The 26781-nt window shown below is 39.0% G+C and overlaps 1 protein-coding gene across 1 annotated transcript; it reads left to right on the top strand.

Moving 5' to 3' along the window:
- The first annotated feature begins 386 nt into the window (after positions 1–386).
- Positions 387–26781, top strand: cdh16 (cadherin 16, KSP-cadherin). Its single transcript, XM_078244833.1, has 17 exons — positions 387–452; positions 564–662; positions 3001–3135; positions 3556–3685; positions 5008–5166; positions 6374–6570; positions 10377–10502; positions 12237–12387; positions 13383–13595; positions 14996–15072; positions 17155–17346; positions 21500–21741; positions 21833–21963; positions 22799–23038; positions 25520–25636; positions 26232–26348; positions 26610–26781. Exons 1-17 carry the CDS (start codon positions 387–389, stop codon positions 26708–26710), a joined length of 2493 nt encoding a protein of 830 aa, XP_078100959.1. The 3' UTR covers positions 26711–26781.

Below are 26781 nucleotides of genomic sequence, written 5' to 3'. Positions count from 1 at the left end.
AGTGAAGTATATAGGGCATTAATGGTACTTGTACACTGCACCGTAACCTGTGATTTGGTATTGCCAAAAAAACACCTGTATCTAAAAGATATTTGACAGACATTAAGGCTCCAGGGAAATTACATATTGATCGCAGCCAACTGGATTTTACCAGACACATGTTTTACTTCCAAATCAAATGTGGCTTTAGTGGTCTTCTGTGCTACTTGTAATAGTGGAGGCTCAGATGTTGCTTTAAACGGTGTTGTACGTTGTTATGTATTTAAATGCAGGCTGCCGGACATGTAAAAACTGTTAAATCTATGAACCATTGTGGTGAATCAGTAACAAGAAAGAAATTGTGTTGATTGTTGGGCTGAGGCCATGTGATTTGAAACGCTGTGAATATGCCACATTTACAGGGACTCATGGCTGATAGAGGAGCTACGACAATGCTCATCATAGCTCTCATAGTAAGATGCTTTATTTGAAATTACTCTGAACTGTAATGCTTTGTTCATTTACAAGAGCAAATGACTGCATGAACAATGTCACTAAGAGACACTTAATATCTTGTTTCGCAGTTGATGATACTTTACACATTTGCACCATGCTCTGGGGCAAATGTTAAAATTGGTGTCCCTGAGAACTACGATGGTATTTTTCCATGGTATCTGGCCAAGGTAAGGCGTCTCAATTTACTTGAATTCACCTAACAAAGGGTTTTTCTTGTGCTCATAGGCTTCTGATAAGAAATTAGATGTGTAGTTCTTATAAGTTCCCTACTCTTACAATGTAATAATATAACTGGTGATTAAAGCATGTAGAAAATCAGCAAAAGCGTTTTTATCCCCATATGTCATATTCATGAATGTAGTAATTTGAGATGCAGGTTGACAGTTCACTTTGCCAGACCTACCTCCTCCACAGCGCTGTGGAGGTACAGTAGGTCTGGCAAAGCGAGACTAACAGTTACTCTAAGCCTAGATGGCAAACAAGGATTAAAAACTGTTGGAAAGGTCTAAAGCAGTTTGAGCCTGTTCATCTTTTATTGGTGAGAAAAGTGGTAAAAGGCCATGATTGAATAGGCAGAAAATGAAGGTATAGTAAACCAGAACTGTGTCAGGCTCTTTTATTCTCTCCTATCTGCACTGGAGGTTGAAGATGTATGAACATACTGTCGTCATCACTAGACTAAAATTGGAGTGTTCACAATGACCCAGCCTCTGCATTCATTCCAGCGTGCAGTGTGGCAGGCGGGGTGTTTTATTCATACATGTCACTCAGACATCCTTTGGATTGTGCAGCAGCATGAGTATCTGGCACTCTGATTGGTTGTATTGTATGAAACAGTAATAATTTAGTGTCATTAACATTCTTCAAATAGCATGTTAATGGCCAGAATGGAAGAGTTGGAAAATAAGCCTACTTTGAGTTATAAATGAAAAGGACATAATGATTGCTTTAGATTAGTTCAAGGTAAAAGCTCTTTATTATAGTGTGTTCATCAGAGAGGGCTACACCTATCAGTTCTCCTATTTTAACTTCTTGAATGATCACTCTATCAAACCTTATAAAGGACAAAAGCACTGTGTTAATCATCTTGTCAGCTTCTGTGAATGACCAGCCCCATCACACCATTAGACATTTGGATCCTAAGATATTTTTGCTTTAAGAGGACCTTTAAGATAATTCATAACATCTGAACCTTTTGCCTAAGCATGTAGGCTGAACCTTCAAAGTTGTAGGATTGTTGTAACAAAAATTTGCTCATCAGACAAGTTTATTGGCAGGATGCCGGCAAAAATCAAATTTAAAGGATAAAGTGGGCATTAGTCTATATTTTTGGTACTGTCAACAAATCCCTCAAAAAGACTAAAACCAACAATGTGTTGGTCCATCTATTAATACTTTGCAGCTTCCTTACCCGGTCTGTGGCACTCATTCCCATTCCCATTTATTCCCACTGACGACATAAACCTTTGAAAACAGGTCACATTATACTATATAGTTTATTCTTAAAAACATCTTAAACAGCTGGGCACAGTAGCCAACATCATTTAAACAGCAGTAAACAGTGTAATTGTTGAGGACAAATGTCAGCAGCGGATTAAGCAGCAGGATGGTGTATGTGGTACTGACTCAAATGATATGTTCATTGTAATTAAGGAACATGTCACCCAGCAAAGCAGTGTGGCTCACTGACGTGTTTTTAATCATTTTTAGACGACAATAGCATCCTATGGCTCACAGAAATATAGATATGAAGCTTTGACAACACATAAAACAATTGGTACTTTTTTGAAATTTATTTTAATTTAACCCTCATTTATACAAGTAATCTCATTGAGACACATGGTCTCATTCTCATGAGAGACCTGTTAAGGACAATACACGACATCAGTTACAGACAGACAAACAGATTACAATAGTATACACAATATGTACTATATACAATATTTAACGAAAGTGCCAAGTAGAGTGAAAACACTAAAGTACTAAAAACAAGAACATGATTCCGAAGATTTATTTTTCCAGTACCCTTACAATTTGTTTAAATTCCCCTAGTGGGATCAAGTCGGACAGTTTAAGATCCTGCTACAGTGTATTCCAAGTTGAGGGGGCAGAAAAAGAGAAAGCCTTTTTGCCAAGCTCTGTACGAACTGATGAGACGTTGAAGGTGATGAAGACCTGGGAGCAGTAAGAAATATCAGCTGCAGTTAGTATGGGTGCTGTATGATTGTATCTCTTAAACAACATTTCACCTCTCAGAACATGACCACACAATAGGTATCACTAAAGAAAAATGTGACACATGTTTTTTTTATCACGCTGTAATTACTTTTAGTTCTTTTTTTTTCTGAAGTCTCAATTGGACATGATGTTCAAATACAATAAATACATAAAATGAAATCACTGATGGCTGCAGTAACTCCTCGCTGCTCCAGTTTGTGGTTATGACTTGCTTTTAAACGGGAACACAAACTAATGTTTTTGTTTTGTTTGATCTGTTCTGTACAGCTCCATAGCCTGCCAGGTAATTACAGCGACCTGGTGGTAGCAGGGGATGATGAGGGGATATTCGGAGTCGACGCTCAGTTTCTATACGCTCTAAAACCACTGGACAGAGAGAAACGGCCGTCTTACTCTCTGCAGGTAGCATATCATATCGTGTCATATCATAGTAGCGATTGAACAATTTTCCAAACATGTCTTAACTAATGAATAGTTGTTACTAATGAATTAATTCAAGATGCATCAAATTCACATAACAAATATTTTTTTTCATATTCTTACGTGTTCATCATGTGAGGTTTGTGTGCTTATATTCAATATTGTATGAAGAATGAATCACTCTTTACATCATTCGATTCTCATGGGAAGGCTGAATGTCAACACCAGAGTGCATTATTCAAAGATACCTACAGTATGTGCCTGAATCTTGTTTTGTTTTGTTTAGTTTAGTTTAGTTTTGCATTGTTTTTATTATCTACCTGCCCTGTAAAGCGACTTTGAGTTCGTGAAAAGCGCTATATAAATTCAATTTATTATTATGTGTGTGTTTGTGAAATGCAGGTGTCCTTCAGAACATCAGAGCACCGTCAGAGCTTTACTGTCGAAGTGTGCGTCATCGACAAGAACGACAATGTGCCCACTTTTATAGAGGAGAGCATGAGAGGCAGCGTGCAGCTCGGGCTTCTCAAAGGTACGAGAACCTTTAGCTCTGAGGTCACCATGTTGCAAAGCATTTTGTAGTCTGGGTCTTATTTGTCAGTCCTACATGGAATACAAAAACTCATTCAGTTTTTTCCAAACAATTGAAAACATGCCTAATGTATCCCTGGAAACTGCAAACTACCCTATAACCCCTGTATTAATAGACTATGATGTGGCATACTGGTTCACAATTTGGATTACACTAAAAAAGACCAGCCTGAATGACAACATGTTTTCCTTGATTAATGTGTGGGACTATTAAAATGTATTTTGTTTTCTTAGCTGATAAGTTTTCTGGATAGTGTGTCTAGGAGCATTTATTTTTGCTTGACTGCTTTAGACTTTTGAATTCAGAAAGGTAGGTACCTCAAACTGGATTTCGGTCACGGCTGTCAATGTTATGGTGAATTGTAATCATGAAATATGCCTCAAGGGGAGCTGGATTTCTTTCCAAACTGAACTCAAAGCCACAGTCAAAGCTTCAGACTCAAGTGAAATTCAAAATGTGAATCATTAGAATTTGGGTTGGAATCTAGGGGGCTGATGACAGCCTCTCAGTTTGTTGTCAGGTTTCCCTTTGCTGTGACATAAGGTTTATGACTATGGAGAGGGCTGGCGAGAGAGAAATCCTCGTAGGATCAGCTTAGTTTATCTGGATTTCTTGCCCCTGGCAGAGACTCTCACCCCGTCAGACACAAGTGGATGACCTTGACAAAAATGTAGCTTATGGCATAGCAATCACATCGGTTCAGATAAAATACCCCAAATTTATTTTATTTTATTTTCTCTGTTCTCGGATATAATGGACAATAAAAGCATTGTCAGTATAACATGAAAACTGGGGCTACATGACCCCCAACAAACAATCCTTTACATTCAAAAAATATCATCTGACTTGCAGATAAATTTATAATACTAATCTACTGTACTGTATAATTTTTAATGAGTGTCTTATCACTCAAAAGAAATATGAGGGTACATGCACCTGTAGGGTCACTTCATAATACCAGCTCTCAAACCATTTAATAATGCCTGAAGATATTATTGCATCATGTTGTTGTGTGTATAAATCAGGCATTTTGTAGCTATATCATCTTTTAACTTGGGTACCAGTATACTTTTACCTATTTACAAAACCAAGCGCATACTTCAAATGCTTGTATGCCATTGGTTTTGTGCATCCTGATTGGAAAGAATCCATGTGTTCTATCATGTTCTGTATAAATTGAGAAAGTTAATGTGCGTTGAGCTTGTGGTGGAGAGAGATGTCTATGATAATATTTTTGACCCTGCACCACCTGTGTCTCTCAGGGATCCCTTTCATGCAGGTGGAGGCACTGGATCGTGATGACCGTAACACTGCCCACGCTGAGCTGCGGTTCAGCCTCATGGAACAGACACCCAGGATTCCCTCCAGCCAAATGTTCTTCATTGGCTCCATCACTGGAGAGGTTTCCCTCACCGAGGAAGGTCGGTTTAAACTAGTGACTGTAGGGAAAGCATCAAGTTGGTGTGACACTTTGTCCCCAAAGGGAGGTTTTAGTGTGCATGTTTTTTTTTTTTTTTCAAGGAGCTCACAATGCATGTGTTAACTCCCTGCAACTTCAGAGGTTTTACATTTACACTCAAGAATGCTTTCTCACTTCTTTTTTGCATGTTGGCAATGTTTCAACAAGCCGCTTAGTTATGGAACCATTAGTCTTCATTTCATATTCCATTAGTTGCCACATTGCCACAAATATTAAACACAGTCCATTAACATTTTGCAGATCGACATCAGCCAACAAATAGTAATACATTCCAGTACAGTACACACCAAGATGTGTTTGTGGAAGTGTAGAATCAGTAGTAGGAAGTTTATTTTTCAAATATAAAATAACCTGCTCTGTACAGTACATACTGTATGTTACTCACATTTCTTTAAAAACAAAAACAAATGTAAGGGTTTCTAATAAAAAATTGAGTTTATTGATGTTTATGTTAAACAAAAGTGAGTATCAGCCGATATATCGTTATTGATATCTGCCTTGAAATAGCTTGAATTTATGAAAAAGATAAAGGTTCACCGATACATTGTGTAAACGCCAACATGAGATATTACAAAGAAAAACTTTCATTAATTTTGGTAGGGCTCAAGTTACTTGACATTCAGACTTACTGCATTTTATGTATGAAATAAAATACAAACAATCTATTAAGATGTGTACAAAAGTGATGCAAGTGTGTTGGCCAATAATACTTATTTTAGGCATACACACACACACACACACACACACACACACACACACACACACACACACACACACACACACACACACACACACACACACACACACTCCTTCCCCCCTCCTTATTTTCCGTTTTAGCAGGAAATTCAGTGATGAATGGAGTACTCATGGACATGTTAAATTTAGCAGGCATTGTGTGTAATGTCTCAATATCTAAGGGGAAAAAGTTTATTATAGTTTTTGTGTGTTTTCATGAATCATCACATAATACAATGTTTCTTTAAATCTGTTATTTCCTTTGATTCCTTATATACTTTGCACACATACAGTATCGTGACATTAAACACTGCAGAATGTCTTTGTAAAAGAGGTTAATTCAAAAAATAAAACTGAAAGAATCCTTTTGAAGTAAGGTGTACTTGTATCATCTATCCCACTGTGACCACCAGGAGCCTCTACTCTGGACCCAGAGATGTGCGGCCGTTATAAGCTCTCAGTGATGGTGAAGGACATGGCTGGGAAGGCGAACGCTTTCTTCACCTCCGGCATCGTTACTGTCGAGGTGACTGGAAACACCTGGGCATCTCCCGACCCTGTACGACTTCAGGAGAACCTCCCCGGCCCCTACCCCATCCCCATCTCACAGGTAAGGCAGCAAAGCTCAGCCTCTGATCAACATGTGTCTACTCTGAAACACAAATCCACCACTTCAGCACGTAAAGTGTTTTTACCCAACTACATTGAAATCACTTTTACTTATTTGATCTTTACCATAAATCCTGCAAACAACTTAGGGGTACTTGCTGACTGTATTGTTTATGCAGTTCCAGGTGTTATATCATATTACAATAAAACAAACTCTGTCAATAGCCTGGACTGAGTAAAGTGGCATCATATTGCCAGTTGCTGTTTTTAGTGGCTCTTGGGTCCTCCTAAGTGACCAAATACTGAATTATTAATGTTGTTCAAATGCCATGGATCCATTCAGGCTACCTCCTGACTGAGTCACTTTAACTCCCATAATCACTCACTCTTCCACCCACTAGCCACCACCACCACTCTGAGGGGTATTATAAAAAATCCACTCTAAAATAGACTTCACATACGGCTTTTTATTTTAATCATATTTTACAGCTCAGCATAAATATTTAAGAATGTCATGTAATCTAAAGATAAACCCTGGACCACAGTCATTAGTATTCTTTTTTTGGCATACATGTCTACTTAATATCTCAACTGTTATGTAACCTTGATCCATCAACAGAAAATAATTCAGCAGCTGTTATTGATAATCAATCAATAATTTAAGTCATTTCTGAAACAAAGATGCCACACGTTCTTAAGTTCCAGGCTCTCAGTTGTGAGGATTTGCTGCTTTTCTACATCAGTTACATCTTTGTAAAGCGAATATCTTTGGGCTATTTGGATGAAACAAGACAAATGAAGACATTATCCTCGACTGTGGAAACCTTTAATCAACATTCTCAACTTTTTTCTGGCATTTTATAGATCAATGATGCAAATGATGTTTGATTGCTGGCCTACATGCCAATAAAGTTTGTAAAAATTAGAAATCGGAACGAAATAAGGAAACAGTTACAACAGTAACCATGGTGGATTTATGAGGATTTAGGCACATTTTGAGATCTATAGCTGGAAATCCTGTGTTCAGTTAACATTTTGGATGTAGTCTCTCCCTCAAAAAAACCAGTATACCCACTAAGTGTTTCATTGTAAGTGTCACAAAAGTGTCACTTTCTAACATCCGATCATTAATCAATACGTTGAGTTCCAGTTAAGAGTTTTAAGTTTTTATAGAAGTTAACACTATTGCTCTACATTACTGCAGTGCCGTAATGTAAATGTTGTTTAAAGGTTTCCCTCACGTTCTCCTAACATATCACTGTGTTTGTCCGTTGTCTTGTCTAACCTGTTCGTTGTTTTAATATTAGCCATATGAGCTACATTTTTATAAATAACCAAAACCCCTCAGAGGTTTTGTAACACGTGGCAAAAAAAATCAGCTAGCGGTGGCAGTTACTCTTTATGCACGGGGGAAAATAGACTTTATTTATTCACTAGTGAGAACTGTGGAAACAAAGAGGCTTGTAGAGCTGAATTAAATGCATTGTTCTTGTGTCCAGGGGTAGGTACATCACATTACCTCCCCATCCTCCTGTCTTCTCCCACCTCCCCCACACTCGCCCTCAGCCTCTCATCTCTCCTGTTCTAACAGCCCCTTCCACCCACTGAAAACGTGTGGATTCACAAGTGTAGGCACATTTGATTTTTATTCCCATAGTTTTCAAAGGCCAGTTCAAATCTACAATAAAATATGTTGCCATGTAGGTTTAATACCTAATAGTTAATGCTATAGTACACAGCTTGGTGACTTTGTCATTGTGCCTCTTTATGTAAATGAGGCTATGTGAAAATATTTCACTGAGCGGATTCCCTTTGTGTATCCGCTTTAGTTTCTAATACAAAATGTGTTAAGAGAGTGAGAAATTAAGCCTCTTTTGTTCCATCACTGAACCTTTCGACATGACTCCTTCTCTGCTGATGGTGAAAACCATTCGTTACATACAGAATCTAAATCACACAAAAACTGGATTTGTTTACCGTGGATCTTTACTTGGGGGAAGCCTAATTTTGTCCACGCTGAGTGATTGTGCTGCTGTGCTCAGTAGGTGGTGGGACTAACTGTTGTTATGACACATACAAAGATATTCATGTTCAAGGGCCCACTCTGTGGATCTCACCTCCCCTACTGTCTGATAAATGGAGCAGTCATGTTCACATCCACTCCCTGTAACAAATGTTTCAATCTGTTATGTATTGCATGTTTCTGATTGCCTGCCTAAAACATTGATTGTGTAATCAGTAGAACTACTTGAACTTCGTAATGCAATCTATTGAGACTTTGGAGTGGAAGAGGGACCTCAGAGTCTGTGAATGAATGAGTCAAGGCTTTTAACTGCATTGAATTGTCAGTTTTCACAGTCAAATGAAATCTAGTTATTTGTTGCCGAATTAGTTTGAGCCCCACTAGACCTTCGTCATGGCCCCATAATCAGTGTTCAGCATTACAAATAATACGTGTGGTGCTTCAGCTAACATTAGTCATCAGAGGCGATCATGTTGGTTTGAATAACACACACATTAAAGCCGCTATGACCAAAATGTAATGTTAACAATAAATGCTAATGTTGCTCACTATCTGCTGGATTTGTATATAAGCAACTGTTTGCAAATGTGTTTGCTATCTTAACTTGATAATGTGATAATATGTTTTGTTTACAACTTGTTTAAGCTGCCCCCAAGTGGCCAAAAAAAACCATTTAGTTATTAACCTGTTATTGCAGGTGTAATATTTCAAAACCAAAGACAACTCTTCCTTTGTTTCTGTCTCTCAAATACTATTGTTCTGCCTTCCAGCCAAAATACACACTGTAGTTGTATCTGTCACCTGCTAAAGTCAAAATCAACTGTTATTTCTATATTTTGATACTGGTGATTTTACAAGCAATAAAAATGCCTCTGCTCCCTCGAAGATATCCAAAATGTACCATGTCAGTATCAATTTCATATCATAGTTTTATTTTATAAGCTGCTGTGATATTTTAAGTATTTCCTGATTTTGTGTTTAATGCAGGACATTGTATTCTTTACTGTAATTCAGCAGCTGATAACTCTCCAGTCCACAGTGTCTTGGAGAAAAAGCACGTACGCAGCCACGAGGCGTTACTCGACGCAGCTCAAACCCAAGCTATCAGGGGAGACAGAACGTGCTGTGCAGACTCAAATACTGACGAAGGCAAAACAGATGACTTCATAGATGTTTTTGTACAGAACTTATATATAGAGTCGGTGATCATTAATCAGCTCATTAAACATATCTCTTTTAAGTTCTGAGATCTAAAAAAACACACCATAACACTGAGAGGCAGCCAGCTGTGTGAAGCAGCTTTTGTGTATACAGAAGCATAGTGTTTGGGCAGCCATCTCCAAAACAAGGGAGGAGTGTGTGACAGTGAGTTGAGGTGAGACACATGCCCTGGGTGTGCATCAGCTGTACTGCGGCTGGGCTTCTCTCCTTCTTGGGTGCTGTTTGATGACTACTAGGGCCTTTTCAGCCCCACTGCACAGCCCTCTGTCAAGGGCTGTAAAGCAGAGTGGAAAATCCCCTCCAGCCTGCATAGTTAGTTTTGGCTGTGCTCTCTGTTCCACATCATTGTCAGTGCATATGACTGGCTCCTTATCATGTACACAAATGTAGCTTAGCTTTTTACATACATCATGCCGACCCATGATACATTTATTCTTGCACCAAGATAAAAAGCACTTTATGGTAAAATGAATAGACGAATATGACGTGAAAATGTTGACCATCTTTATGTATTTAAATATTGTATTTAGAAAACTTTTTGTTGTGTGTGTTTGTTTATGTAGGTTAAATGGAGTGGAAGTCAGGCAGAGTACAGTTTAGAGGGGGAGTTTCCAGAGATGCTCTTCACCATCAGCAGAGAAGGAGTCATTTATCTCAACGCCCCTCTGGACAGAGAGACACAAGACCAGGTCTGTATAACTGCAAGCTGAACATCTTCAGCACCTAATAGTAAATGTCAGTTTATGATTTCTGAACATTAGGGCTGTAAGTGCTACACTGTTCCTTTAAGACAGACAGAAGCGGATGTATTTATATGCTTGAACTCTGTTTTTTTGTGTTTGTTTCACATGTGAGAATAAATGAGTGCGGTTGGCCTATAATCTTAATATAAAGCTTGCTTGGATTTAAAAGCTCATTATTTCCTGGCTTTCACAAGACATGCTGTGTTATATAATACAAAGTGACAAATTTGATGGCACAAAACAATTTCTCATCTTGTTCATTATAAGAAAACTCCTATTTTAATCTTTTCTCATATTACAGCTTAATGATCATTTAATTAAAGGGGCCCTGGTACACATAATTGCAACAAAGCTGAACACAGTTTATTTTCAAACCGATCAGAGGTAATTAAGCAAACAACCCAAAACCTGAAAAGCACAGCTATGTTCCTCGAACATATTCTGCCTGTGGCAAAAAGAATATTATTGTGCTATGAAAAGAACTATAAAGGAAAAAGCTTTTTCAAAATCTTGTTCACTTAAGGCTAAGCGAAGGATCATTATTTGTGGTAGGATTACAAATTAAAATTCATCATTTGTTTGCATTTTGCTCTGAGTTTTGCATACAACTTAAGCTCCTGAGAGCTTTGAATGGCTCACTGAACATTATATCCAGGCAAAAATGAAAACAACACAGAGATGCGGCGCTACATCAGTGGATGTGATGGTAACACATGCATATTGCATTAGCCGTCTTCTGCAGTGACCATTTAATGGAAAGGTGCAGAAGACATTATGCTATTTTGCTACCCCTTGTGATGGAAAGGTTGTAGTTGCACCATCACTCCAAACATGATTGATAAGCTGTGGACTTGTTAATGGGCCACTACATGCCAAACTTCTCTTGTCTGAATGCAGCTCCATCATTAAGTCTGTATCCTTAATGGGTGATGGTGTTGATGGAGCCTTTTTATATTGTTGGAAAGGCCGTGCCTGTGCGCATGCGTCAGTATGAACATTCCAACCGTCACCTCAAGGTAGATGCAGCAGCGGGGCTAGAGGGAGACAACAGTTGTGTGTGATGTGTGCGTCATTGCTGGAAAGAAACAAATATATTCCTAATCACCTACACATAGATGACTATATAAACATATAGTCATTGGTACATACCAAAAGTGTACTCTATTGAGCTTTGCTGTGCTGTGTAAATCCTTCAACAACTCAAGTAAAGTTCTGGATTGAATGACATCGACTCCTTTGTGTTCTGACCGACACCCCAGTGAGACACCCATATTAAATACATCATTCCTAATAAAGTCCTACCATATTTACCAAACCAACACCCATTTAACATATATATTGTATATATTAAAGTAATCTTCGTGGCCCCACCTGTCAGAAGTGCAGAATGATGAACGTAGAGATGCCTTGTTTCTCACTTCCATCCATCTTTTCTGTTCACCAGCTTATCCCTATTACAGGATCCTATCCCATCATGCAGTGGGCAGGGGAGCACCCTGAACTGGGTAACAGTCACCCAGTCTACTGCAGGCCCGGTTTATCCTTTCATAACTTGTAACTGTAATTCATATATGAGTTTAAAAGGATTTACAGGATCTATAGAGGTCATAATGTAAATATACCACACCAGTTGACCAGATATGTCTCAAATATTGTTTTTGTCTTTTTTTGCCATGTCAGTTTCAGATCAGCATTGTGGTTGAGCGTCCAGATGGCAGAGAGATTGCCAAGCCTGTGGAGTTGAGGGTGATGGTGGGCGACGCCAATGATAACAGACCCACCTTTCCAGAGGCACAGTACCACACAGTGGTCAAGGAACTGGCTGCTCGAGGTAACTCCTGGTAGCTTGTTATATATTTTAGCAGTCTCAAAGACGATTTGGAAATTTGTTTGTAAAAAATGTGTTCATATGAGTCTCACTTTTGCTTCTCCAAGATGTGTTAGAAAATACAGACCAAAACTGCCCTGACAGTTTACAAAAGGATATTTATATTTTGCATAACTCAGGCAAAACTAACATGTCAATATTTACAATGTTTCCATGTAAAAATACTTTGATGAAATGTATATACTTAAAATACCCAAATCTGAATAACTTTTTTATTTCTAATTACTGGTGAAATTAGTGATCATCATGAAACAACACAATGAGACCTCTTAATAATCCTTTGTCACATTTACTCTATAATGGGAATCTTGATTTCACAACAACGTAAAGGAAACACTGGCTGGAAGGGACGTTGCAGTGATGAAAGAGATGAGAGTGCCAGATACCTTTTGTGAAAGCAGATTGAGATTTTTGCCAGGACACGGGGGGGAAAGCACCCTCATTCATACAAAGCACATGGTGTTGTGTGACAAATCAGGTCCAGGCATAAGAGCTTTTTTGTTGATGCTTTAAAACGCTTGATTCTGGAAAATGAATTAGACTGGCCAATCTGTTAATCTAGAAACGGAATTACTGAGTGATCGATAAATGACAAAGCTATTGTTATTTCCTTCCTCCTCCTTAGTCCTATTCAGTGTGCTTTGTGACTGTAAGTTATTGTAAAGAGAAAAACATTTTAGGTTCTTAGGTTGTATTATTAAAAACTCTGAGAACCTGTCTAAAGTGTTTAGTAGTTTTTTTTCAGATTCTGAGTTAAAAATGTAGAAGATTTGAAATTCAGTCACAAGAAAATCAGAAATTATAGGAGAAAGATTTTCCATTTAATAAAAAACGTTATGTTAAAATTGTATCTTCACAGATCTTATGGCTCTAAATCGGTAGATTATCTTGTCTTAGAGGGCCTGTTTTTACTGTTCTTTACTGGTGTGTTTCCCCAGGGACAGAAATCCTGACAGTGCAGGCAGCCGATAACGACGATCCCAAGACGGACAACGTGCGGATCTTCTACCGTTTAGTCGGACAAATTCCAGAGAGCCCTCGTGCCCTCTTCAGAGTGGACCGTGACTCAGGGGTTATCTCTGTCCAAGCAGACAGTATGGAGGGCACAGCACCTCAATACACCCTCACCATCACTGCTGAGGATGCCAAAGGTGATTTTTTCATCGATGCAAAATACAACTTTCCTCCCTGTTGTGAGTTTTGAAATTCCATTTTAACTGTGACTTTCTTCTTTAATTTGATCTACTGGTATTTCCTGTTGCTTTAGTAGGAACTTACGTTGGGAAGGAATAGAATAATAGATGCTTCATTATGCTTATATTGTAGACAAATAAAGACAGCCTGTAGAAAGAAACAGTTCAATCAGGAGAGACAAGTTATTATAACAGATGATATGTGATATTTAAGTCTTGGTAGAAAGTCTTTGGCGCTTAGACTTTACAGGGAGATTTGTAACTAAGGGGCATTTGCCCTGAGCAGCAGCAAGATAAATGCCCCCATGGAGTCCAGACACTGATGATTCTGATGGAGCTGATGGAGCTGATGGAGCTGAAGAATCTGCGAAAACTGGCGTTGATGGGCAGGTGGAGGGGCCCATTGCCATTTATGATGATTTGCACTGAAATGACAGCTGACAACAACAGAGAGGAGAACAGATTTGAATAGCATAACAGCCGTGAACGTACTGTGCGCATGAACGTACTAAAGGTGGACAGAAAATCATATTTAAACAGAGGCAGCAGCAGGATATTAGGCTTACAATGTAGGTGTGTCGCTGAACTATTGGATAGATGAGAGCTGATGAGACCAGCTGATAAGATCATTTGAAAGGACAGCAAGAAATAATGAGTGAGTGTGTTTGTGAGGATTGAAACTAAGCATGCAAAACTATAGTCTTTCTGACTGAACGTATGCTATAACTTCATTAGCTGTGCTTTGGTTTTCCTGGCTTACTTCTTGGGGCTAAGCTAAATGAACTATTCCAATGTAAACAATATGCATCTCGAAAATAGACTTTACAGGGCCAGGTTTCCAATCACCATCCCTGTTATATTACTGGTGATTGCGTGTAATACAGTACATAGCCAATCACAGTGTCCCTTAAATGTCGGTCATAATGAAGAAATAGTGGGCAATCAGGCTGCAAGCTGGTGTAAGGACATTATGTTTAAGGTGCCAATTAAGAGGAGAGAAAGAAAAGAAAGCAGTGATTAAAAAAATAGCACAATTATAAAGCATTTACTGTACTAGGGAGTAACATGCTGTATGGATATGTAAAACAATGCAACAACGCAGGTTTCATAATGACTGTCACAAACAAAAGTCAATGAGCTTAGTGATCTAGAGAGTCAGTAGCTTCGTTGACACTACAGCGCCCAGGGGGATGCATGTATGCTCGCCTCTGGGGTGATAGATGATGTTGTCTGCATGACTCATGCATCAGGTTGTGATGAAAACAAGATGATGTACTTGCTGTTCCTTCAGCATATTTAATGTGTGTGATAGGCTGACCCTGATTTACTAACAGAAGCTGTGATGATGTCCCTGGCAGGTCTTAACAGTTCGTGCACTGTGTTTGTGACGGTGCAGGATGAGAACAACAACCCGCCAGTCTTCTCCCAACATGAGGTACGAGAGCACATGTTCAAACAGACACAGAAACGCTTCTGATGCAACAGACTGCTCAGGACATGATGAACAATACTTTTTTGGAAAAAAACATCACAGGTCATCATAAGTGGCTATTGGACTACGGACTGTGAATCCGCTCTGCAGGTCACAGATCCAATTTCCTTGGCAGGGAACTAGATATGCCCTCTAATCTCAGGATTATAGCAATGGCATTAGAAATGATGTTCTTGAAAGTTGGCTGTAAAAAGGTTATAGTTTTTATCCTTAATCATGAAGAACAGCAGCTGTGGTCAGAGTGTGTTTTTGTTAATTACAATAGATTCCAATGCTGACAGGTTTTCACAGCGAAAAAAGATAAATAAATAAAAAACAGAAAATCTACAGAAGCTTCTCTGTGGTGATGTTTTCACTGTAGAAAATAAAACAAACTGTAAAAAAAAAATAATAGAAATAGAATAGAAAAATAGAAATTTATTGTTCCGCCCACAGCATAATCTACTTCTTGTTTACAGCCATCTTTAAAGCCTACATGAGCTGAGTCTGCACTCCCCACAAAATGACTTTGGGTGTTTAAGATAAGCAATAGTGGGGTCCCCTGGTGGCCTAGGGGTTAAGGTGCCGACCACAGCCCAACACCCCTCGAATAACATGCACAAATATTAATTAAAAAAAACATAAGCAATTATGTTAATCCAACAATCATTTAGTTACATTTTCTATTGCATCCTCATTTATGTTTTTGCAATAACAAAACATGTTTGCGAACTAACGCCAACATCTATTTTTTATCTCGTAGTGATCCAGTTGATCATTAATGCTGCAGCCACAGGCCCAGCATGAAATGTGACAGTGGTTTCCCTCATTTTGGCGTAGCTGCTGGTGTGAAAGAAAAACGTTTTAAAGAAAGGCAGTTACAGAAAATCCCCTCACTTTTCTCCCACACGTGCCACATAATAGAAGAGAAAAAAAGTAATGAGGGCTGGGAGTTACATAGGAGAGCCATCATGCTGTGATAATGGGGAACCAGTCTCGAGCGGTTCTCTCTGTCAGACCACAGTGACACTGAAAGGCTGCACAGACATTATGGGCTGAGAAGGAACATTTCATTTTGAGCAGGGAGAAAAGGAACTGCCTTTAAATGTAACAGTCGGAATTGGCTGTAGATCTTTTTTTAGAGATATATATCCAGACCTATAACAGGAGACAGTATTGTTGAATACAGGCTTGATAAAAGATAACGCAATATTTTTATTTTTATACATTTGTTGTATTCGTTATGTCCTTGCTCCAATCAAGACACAGGATTATAACCACATATTTCAAAACATTGCAGAATGCTCATTTTCAAGCTGTTACAAATAAATGTGCACACTTGCTTAGATAATTGCCACCACACACACACACACACACACACACACACACACACACACACACAGAGGTGGAAAATGCTCTTGAGCAGGTCACGCCTGAGAAGTGCAGCTTTTTCCATGGCGATGTGAAGGCAGCGCTATAGGGGGGGATGTGGGAGGCGAGTGGTGACAGGGCTGGGTTCAGCGACTCTGTGGATGGGGCAGCCAGATCAGAGGGATGGCTGCTTCACTAGAGGACATCTGTGAGTGGCAGATTAAACAGCTGTCTAAACACACAGAGGTGTGTGAATAAAGGTTAGCTAACACCGGGAGGGCAGGAGGGGGCTAACATATACTCACATCTCACAATTCTTTTCTAAACATATCAGGATTGATATTGTGGCCAAAATCCAGTATCCCTCAGTCGCTATGAGCAATAAAGTCATGTTTTATAATAAGAATGAGTAATAATTAAATGCTCCATTTTTTACCATTATGTTTTCCTATTATTTCTTCTCTTTTTCTTGGGGAGGGGGGAGGTTTTCCTTGAGAGGTTTCTAGTCAGTGAGGTTTGAAATGAGCTGAAATCTGTGAAGAAAATTGCTAATTAGATTACATTTTATTATAATTTGTTACTATACATGCACTCTTGGGTGCTTTTCTCGCAAGAGTGTCTCAAATGTAGGGTTTGTTTTGGGTAATCATATATTTCCCATTTTTGTCCTGTCAGTATGGGCCCTTTCACATTCCAGAGGACGCTCCAGTGGGCACCACAGTAACAGCTGTGCTGGCAGGGGATGCAGATGTTCGAGGAGGAGACAGCTGGAAGGTGGATTACCGTTTAGAGTCTGGGAACGAGGAGGAGGTCTTTACGTTAGTGACAGACAAGCAGACCAATGAGGTATCACTCATCCTTTCAAAGGTAAACAACACAAACCATGCTGCGACCTCTGTACACACACATTTGACCGCCTCATTGATTATATACCACAAAGATCAGCTCAAGATTCAAGTCCAAATGAAACTGATATGTTAATTGTTTTCTTTATCCTGTTTAGGGTATGAGAGTACAAACACATTTTTCCTCTCAGGAGCACAAATATTAATGTCAAGGACAATTTTTGGCATGATGGCTTGTGTCTGTCTCTGTGTCTGTGCAGTCCTAAGAGATCATTCAGTAGTGTTGGATTAGCAGGGACATATAACTCAGGTCATTTTAACAAGAACATGGTTTTACATCACAGTGTGTATATTTGAGGCACTGGCAGAAAGGTTGGAAAAGAATATTCCAATATGTCAATACTTCAGTCGGACACGCCTCAAAGAAAAAAAGAGTCCAGGTGACAATGGAATTTTTTCACCCAATAATCTCTCCTGTCCCTGGGGCTCATTACCCTTCGCCTGCCCCGTATAATCCAGCAGGATGTTTTAGGGATGCATGAGGGAACGTGCGTGTGTGTGTGTGTGTTCTAATGGTCTGCTCTCTGTAAGTGGGCCAGGCACGAGACAGTCTATTATTTTCAACCTCTCTGTGGGAGTTGACGAATGTGATTGAACTGTGAGCAGCACACGCTCCGCTGAGATAAAGCAGATGTCTAAAAGCTAAATATGGATCTCGTATTATTTCCGATTCACACACAAGGACTTCTGTTTTTTAGAAATTATGTTACACAGATTAAATTCTCGTCTCTTTCATCAGCTGTGTCTAAAGCTCGTATTGACCTTGTGAAACGTAACTGTAACTTACTTTGTATCAAGGAATACTGTTGTTCATTTAGCTCACTTTAGTAAAAAAAAAAAAGAAAGCTTAAATCCTTCATAAGTAAATCCCCCGTGGATTAAAATGCACTCGAGCAAATCCTTTTTATTCATCGTGTTACAGTATAAGGTCAGAGCCAGAAGGCAGACACATTTCATTATTAGAAATTACACACTGTTCACAGCCCAAGTGAATAATTAGATTGTGTGAGAAGACACTAATGGCAGTTTACTGCACAGGCTAGAGGCTACCGATTGAGGTAAATGTATAATGAACCAGGGGAATTGAGGGGAATCTAATCAGGTTGAGGAGAACAGGAAACGTTAGACATTACGTCAAATATAAAACCATTTTGTTAGAGAAAAGATTGAATGAAACATTGCTTGATATTTATATGAATTGGAGCTTTTTGTAACAGTTCAATTAATTATGTAAATGTAATATTTACCTTTAATGAATTCATTCAAAGTTATCAGCAAGTAAATCCTTAATACATATTTATCCATTACTAACTACAGGTGTGAGTCGTCAGTTTAAAGTGCAAATCTTGTAATGTAAGAAAACTGAATCCTATGAGAATGATCTTCGCAGGAATAACAGTGTAACTTTAATGGTAGGTAACTCTAATCACTTCAATCATTGCTATATGTATTATTACACAAAGATTTGTTATATGCTTCATTTCAACTCAGACAAATGCTTTAAAGCTATAATATGGCTTACATAATAACAGAATAGCGGCCTGTATAACGGCTGAGCCAGCAGCACAGACCTGTGTCTTGAGAGGAGACAGGTCAGCAAAGATTCAAACAAAATAGTTTCTTGAGTTTGTGTACTGTACTTCTGTACTGGGACTAATTGTCATGAATCTGTCCACCCACGACATTCTTACTCCCAACTTGTCACATACAGATGCTTGATTAGGACCCCTTGGCGTGTTTTTGGCGCTCTGGGTACCCATTCGGCTTCATTTTGTAACATGTATAGTAGAGTTAGGTTTAGGCAACAAAACTACTTGGTTAGGTTTAGGAAAAGATTGTGGGTTGGGTTAAAATAAGTATGTTTATTTACATGACATTAGTTAAGTACGTTACGTAAGTTAGTTCCGTACGCCAGTTAAAATCTGTCAACGTTGACTTGGTTTCACATGGGACACGAACAGCGGTGTCCAATCTTTTTATGGACAGAAAAGCTCATGTAATGGTAGTATTTAAAGCGGCTATGATTAGCATTAATGAATCAAATGACTACTTGTATGTGAAACGGGTCACTGGTAATGACCACCTGCAGTTCCCATCAGCTTTATGGAGCTTCTTAGCCACTTCCAGTACATTGTTTTGGTTTTTGGCCCGCAACTCTTCTGTCTTGGTTCACTCTTATTGCTCGGTACTCTACCTGTTCAACACCAAATGGCAGACAGACACCGTTTGCGACTAGTTGGTGAACATAGTGAAGCGTTTCCCTTAGAGCTAAAAGGAGAGTGAATATTGGAGTAACATTCATCAGGTGGCCAGAAGCACAATTTCAAGTTAATGATGGTCCATATATGCTGGATGTGTAAATAAGCAACTGTTTGCTAACAAGTTTGCCATATCAACTTAAAAGGATATAATGTATCAGTGTATCAGTTGTGTTTACAGCTTATTATCACTTCCCCCCAGTAGCCAAAAAATGCTGTTATCGTTGGTTAGAATAAAAAATAGTTTATTTTATTTTATCATAAAAAGAACAATCAGTACCAGTTAATACTTGCAAAAAATATATATATAAAAAATTGTTTTAGATAATAGCGGTTCACTGATACCTGATTCAGGGTATTTTTATTAAAGGTTTATTTAGATAGGGACAGATACAAAAAACATAGATAAGCTATCTGATGTAGGATCATAGTGTTTTTATCTGAAGCTAATTCACGACACTTTTGTTTAAAAATAAAAATACAGAGTAACGTTATTAAAAAAGATGAGTAAAAGATAATTAAAACAAAAGTGGTATCATCATGTGAAGACTTTGAGTAATATAGTTGTTTAGATGACTATAGCCTCGAGAGAGTCCATGCACATGTTCTGGTGCACTGAGTAGTTTGATGCGTCACTTCCAGTCAACGGCAGCACTCATGCACCCGCCAAGGTCTGCGTTTCTTCTCCCTGGCAACAGAGACGCACTCATGCCTGAGCAGCACGATATTAGCCAGCGCTGGTTTAATAATGTTTTGTTCCATGGGCAGACAGAACACATTACAGGGTAAAACCTGACAGCAAGTACAAGCTGCAGGATTCCGAAGATTACATTAAAAATAATCAATACATTAGAGATTAAGATAAAATAAAACGATCCCTTCAGTTTGATTCTTTCGCCTCTAACATTTATGAAATCTATAAATGTATGACAAGCATACACTATCATACCTGCAGTTAATCTTTCCATACCACCACTATGAAACTACATTTGTAATACTTCATACAAAGTCAACAGGTCACAGTTACTGTTTTAGTGTAGTTTAATCATTTTTATATATGGGTCCATTGAACTTCAATGGAATCTTATCACCTGAAATCTGCTACTGCCAATGTTGCTTCAAAATTGGACCCAAATATAGTTGACACGTAAAAGTGCTAAAGTTTATGGATAGATTTATTTAGATTTATAGTCTTTCACACTCAAAAATGTATATCGAATACACTGCAACCGTAACATAATTTCATATATGTTCTATGTTCATACAAAACAGTGTATCAAGCTCATATAGGGGTATTTATCACATTGTCACATACAGTAGGAGTTGCTCTCAGTGCATCGTCATGGAAAATGTTTCGTGACAAAGTGCATCAATTGTCTCATCTCCCTGTGACCAGTGTCTGGCTCATATTGAAAATACAGCAAAACTCTGCCAGGAAATCCAGTTTCCTTAAGTGAGATAAGGGGACTGAACACAGGGGACTGTTCTGTGTCCTTCTGGCAAAGACGACATTCTGTTTTTCTTCAACATGTGGGCGTTTGACTGACAGATTGCCTATAAAATGTAATTGAAGCAAACAAATTCAACTACTTCCCTTATATTTATTTCAATTGGTGATACATGAATAATTTATTTTTAAAAAAAGCGTAATTTCCACTAATCCGCTTGGTTTTATGCATTGTATTGCAACAATGTCCTGGTTACTGCGGATGTCACTGTCAACCGTTTTCATTGGGAATTATTTTCTACCAAAGATAAAGCAGAGTACCTAACCAGAAGGTATTCTCTGGAAAGGCACACTGCAATTGGGGTTTATAAATGTGTGTGTAATTTCGTGTGTGTACGTATGTTATACAGGTCTTGGATTTTGAGCGGGAGAGTGAGTACATCCTCGTGCTCAGTGCTCAGAACCCAGTGGCTCTGGTCCGTGGCCGATATGGACCTGCATCAACGGCAACAGTCTCCATCTATGTCGACGATGTGAATGAAGGTCCAATCCTGTCTCAAAGCCATTATGAGGTGACTGTCAGAGAGGGCGAGGAACCAGGACGGGTTATCGCCACCATCCGAGGTTACGACCCTGATTCTCACCCAATCAGGTGAGCCTAAGAACTGATGACTGCTGTAGGAATAATGATCTTCTTCCCCAGTTCTAATTCTTCTGAGTCGCATGTGTTTTTTTGCGTGCAGATATTCTCTTCAAGGAGACACCAAGAAATACTTTTCAATAGGAAAGTATTCTGGTGAACTGAAGACGGTGCAGGCCTTGGACCGAGAGGAGAACAGCACATACACCATGGAGGTCATTGCAGTGGATGGGCGTAAGTTCATTTTCTATATAATATATATATATATATATATATATATATATATATATATATATATATATATATATATTATAAATGCCACACAACTATTTGATTAATTAATCATTTCCAGTGAATTATAAATTAACCTACATTTTATTTAAGGTTCACAAATATCAATAATACACATTTTATTTGATTTGTGGCCGCACTGAGGTAAAAGCGCAGACTGCCTGTCGAAAATGGCAAATTGCGCTTTTCCGTGTCATGCATATGCATTCACGGGAGGGTCAAGGGGAAAGTGGGAGTTTTTATGTATTTTATGAGAATTATGTATTCCGCGGTATGTACAAAAACCGCCTGTGAAAGCGCGCCTCTATTTTGTGGTGAAAATTCTCCGCCTCTTAAAAGCAGTTGTAAACCTGGAAGCGGGTTACCTCACATATGCCTCCTGGTGAAATGGCAGCAGTAATCCGAGCAAGACGAAGACATAGGCCAAGGAGACGAGCTGAAAGGATTTGGAAGGAAAGGAACTGCTGGATTCCATTCCAGCAGTTGTTAAACTCCTCGCTACATTACAAATATTGGCATCAGGATCATTTCAAACAGTCATAGCATCAGCAGTGGGAATATCGCAGTCTGCACTCAGCCGTATCATAGCACCAGTACTTAACGCTTTGCTACAGCGCTACTAAGCACATACATTTCCCCACCACTAATGCCGAAATATCACGCATCAAGCAGGATTTCTTTGACATCGCCCATTCAATTGCGCTTTTAAATGTGCGCAATTTACAGCACCTCATCTCTATTTTTTCGGGGGCACATCTTGACGCTCTCTTGTGTTTAGGAAACTCTTCCTTATCTGCATCCACTCTGGTGACTGTCCATATCCTGGATGTGAACGACAACAGTCCAGTGCTGGTTGGAGACTATTCCTGGAAGTACCTGTGTACGCCTCGATGGGAGGACCAAGCTCTGGTGCTGGCCTCGCGGGACAGTGATGGGCCACAGCACGGAGGACGACTCAACTTCTCCCTGCGCAGTGATGCCACAGTCCGGCGTAACTGGAAGCTAACACCTATTAATGGTGAGGTGTACGCAGATTACTTTACTTTACCTGGTGGTTTATGAGTCACGGTGAAAAGAGAAGACAGTCAATAAGGTCACATTGTTAGGAGAAGCCATCCTAAGGTAACTTTCTACGTTGGTTTGGTAAGTTAAACAAGCTGCGATTAATTGTAGCCAATAATCAAAAGTACACATTTATAATAAAGGTGTTTCAATTATCATTTGGGTTTTTCGATCAGGTGTTTCAATTATCAATTATGCTTAAGTACTTTGGTCTTGTTCTGGTTGCCAACATGGTCATAAAGCCAGCCAGAGTGCAAAATTAATTTAATTATCAGCCCATATCAGAATCCTAAAATCCATCACCCTTACTACTTTAAATCATTTTATTACTTTAATATGGACAACTTTATACAGTATCCTATAGTTTGAGATGGTTTAAGATGGATATGTGAACGTGTCTTCTAGTATTGTCCAAGCAAACCGCCAAGTCCACTTTGGTAAGAATCAGCATGCTTCTGAATAATGTAGAGTAAGGAAGTTAATTTATTGAAGACAGGTTGATGTCATTCAGCCACAAGGCTGTGCAGTGTGACATCACTGATGAATTGATTTTTTAAATACAGCCTCTTCACCACAGTGTGCTAAATGTTTTGAGTTACTTTGACTTATATGAATTAAAATAGGTGATATACGCCATCCATGAAGAAAGATCGTCAAGGAAACAGAGTGATGTGGCCCTGAAGATATGCAAATTACCCTGTTCTATTTTCTTCCTGCATAATTTTGTCAATCCTATCTGGGAAATGAGGTATAATGTAATTATCCTTTTTTGCCGTTGCAAACTGCTAGTGTTGGGCTCATTTAATGCAAACTATTTATTGCAATGACGCCTGTCATTAAGCCATTCAAACAGCTCAACAACTTCCCTCTCAGGTTTTTTTTTATCTCCCTCTTTCACTCCCCTGTTCCTGTTGGTATTGATTGAGTCAAGCTGTAATTATATCTTCTGTGTAATTTCTTTGGCGTCATCGCTGGGTTCCTGACAGCTAATGGAGGCTAAAAGAGGATTCTCCCAGAATGCTTTGCACCTGGTCACAGCAAGTAATGGTCGTACCAATAAAATGTGTACTTAAGCTATTATAATGTCTGCTGTAGAGTTGCACAGTTTGACACAACCTTTCATGAAAAGAAAAACATGTGTGTGTGTGTGTGTGTGTGTGTGTGTGTGTGTGTGTGTGTGTGTGTGTGTGTGTGTGTGTGTGTGTCATAGCCATTCATCTCAAGTCTTTCAGAGACTCTCAAATGTACCATTTTTAAAATAATTTGCAGTTCTTTACACTGCAGAAATCAGTTAATGAGGCAGCTCATCCTATTTCACTTACGTCCACTCTTAATGGCTGTCCATAGCAGTAAGGAGATAAATGTGACACATCCAGTCTTTATGTAATGCATTTAATAGCATTTTAATGAAAACAATCTTTGTTGGTATCACAATCATCCAAAATAGTTCTGCGTAGATAGGTGGTCACAGATCCAACCTGGGAAAATGTCAGTGCAGATAGAGGATAAATTAACAGCCTGCACAGCTCGTGTTTCGCTGACTGACGAATGGAACATGAAGGGGAATGATGGGAAGGTGCGAGCGTGGAGTTTGAGACCCTCCGATAAGGGTTCAAACAGCTTGATAAAACAGTTCTTTACGGGACAGGGCTTTTACGTCATGCAGCCAGGCGTGTATTTTAGACTGATTTACACAGATTAGATAAAGAGTCACACACTCCAGACCGCTCCATGCACAGCTCCATCAGTCTCTCTCATTTGGTGTGTTGTGTAGTTATACAGCTGTATACATGTGTTTTTGCTTGATTTTTGCTCCTTGTAGAAGAAATTGTAAAATAATGTAAAGCCATACGTCATTGACATGTGTACCAGTATTTCAGTGACTGCTAAAAGATGTTACAAAACATTAAGCTTAATTTAACACTTTTCAGAATTCACTTTTCTATTCTGTGATGAACCAAACTGGTACTCAGTTGTACAGGGAGTGTTTTTTTTTTTTCTTCTTCTTCTTATGAGCAGACATTATGAAAACAATGCTTATATCGTTGTGCTTGTGTTTCACAATCCACTAACTACAAGCACAAGTACCACACAGCAGTCATCAAAAATACAACAGACTGCAGTTGTGAATTTAGACCTTTTGTATAGGGTGCTGCCAAGTTATCACATTGAGCTTTGATGATAAGTAAATGTAATGAAATTGTGAAAAGGGGCGCCCTGGAAGCTCACCTGGTTGAGCGTGCGCCCATATAATAAGGCTCAGTCCTTACCGCAGTGGCCAGGGTCAGCGGCCAGTCTGACCCGCCGCCCTTTGCTGTATGTTGTCCCCCCACTCTCTCCCCCCGAGAAGATGTTTTTGTCTAATGTGTCATTTTATAACACAATTGTAATTAACAGCACATTTTTTTACGTGTCATTTATGTGTTTTGTCCTTCAGATACTCACACCAACCTGTCCTTAAACACCCCATACCTGGCCCCTGAAGTCTACACTGTGCCCTTCACCATCTCTGACAGCAGCTCTCCTCCCAGGAGCACCTTCATAAACTTGCCAGGTAATGCCGACTCTCCTGCTGATAAGCTAAAACGATCACAGGGAGGTTATGGGACCAGAGTGTTGGAACAATCAATAGAGATCAACCCCTGTGTGTGCCAGCTTGTCCTCACACTGTTCTTGTTTAATAATGATGCAATGGAGCTTTACAAATGATTTTTCCAGGCTTGTGATTACACAGCTCTCTTAAGACTGTGCTCTGCCCAATACGGCCTGCTGACACCTTATATACATAGCACAAAATAGCACATAACTTATTATGCACAGGTTAGAATAAACTATGTGGTTTTCATTTATGATATATAACAAATATAGTCATATGTACGAGCAGGTAAACAATTAACACCTATCCCCTGTCAACTGTACAGAGTTTATATGAGTTATTTTCTGAGGTCTCAAATAAATCTTCCATTAATATTTAGTTGAGAAATGTTTTTGGTTTTGTTTATGACTTAAAATTGTTTTGAAGAATCTTGGCATCAAACATCAATCCTTAACATAACATGATTAACTTTCAATGACTGGTATTTACTGTTTAGTCAGAACTACCCTCTTGTGTGAGTTGTTTTTATTTTCCCTTTTGCCTCCTCTGTTAGTGACAGTGTGTCCCTGCAACGTCAGAGGGAACTGCAAAATGGCTGCCAAGCAATTGCAGGGCATGCCAACTATTCAGTCTGCAGTGGGGATTCTGCTTGGCACCTTTGCAGTCATAGGTAAGCAGAGAGGCTGAAGGAAACACCGTTAATGCCACTATACCATGTAAACACATGCAATTGAGAATGCATCATAAGCTCCATTACAAGCTTTATAAAACTAGTGTTTGGTAGTTTCTGCAGGGCATTTGTACTGGATTGCATTTAATTGTTCAAGGCTTTGTGATACTCTGTGTCTAGTCATTATATTTTACAGACAAATAAGCAATAACATAGCAATGTTGTTGAATATCTCATTGCTTTTTTGCTTTTTAATTCCAGGGACTATCCTCATTGTTGTGTTCGTGAGATTGTCGTACCAGAATCCCAAACGGCCGAGCACAACTAGCCAGGAGAGAGTTCCCCTGAAAATTTCAGTCTAATTAGGATGACACTGTATTGTAAGTCCTGCTCACTGCCTCGGCCAACTGGACCAATGTAACAATGTTGCTTC

Source organism: Sander vitreus, unplaced genomic scaffold (assembly GCF_031162955.1).
Source record: "Sander vitreus isolate 19-12246 unplaced genomic scaffold, sanVit1 ctg311_0, whole genome shotgun sequence".
In the NCBI taxonomy this organism is placed as follows: Eukaryota; Metazoa; Chordata; class Actinopteri; order Perciformes; family Percidae; genus Sander; species Sander vitreus.
The sequence above is the reverse complement of the archived record's forward strand: the minus strand, read 5'-3'. Positions and strand labels throughout refer to the sequence as shown.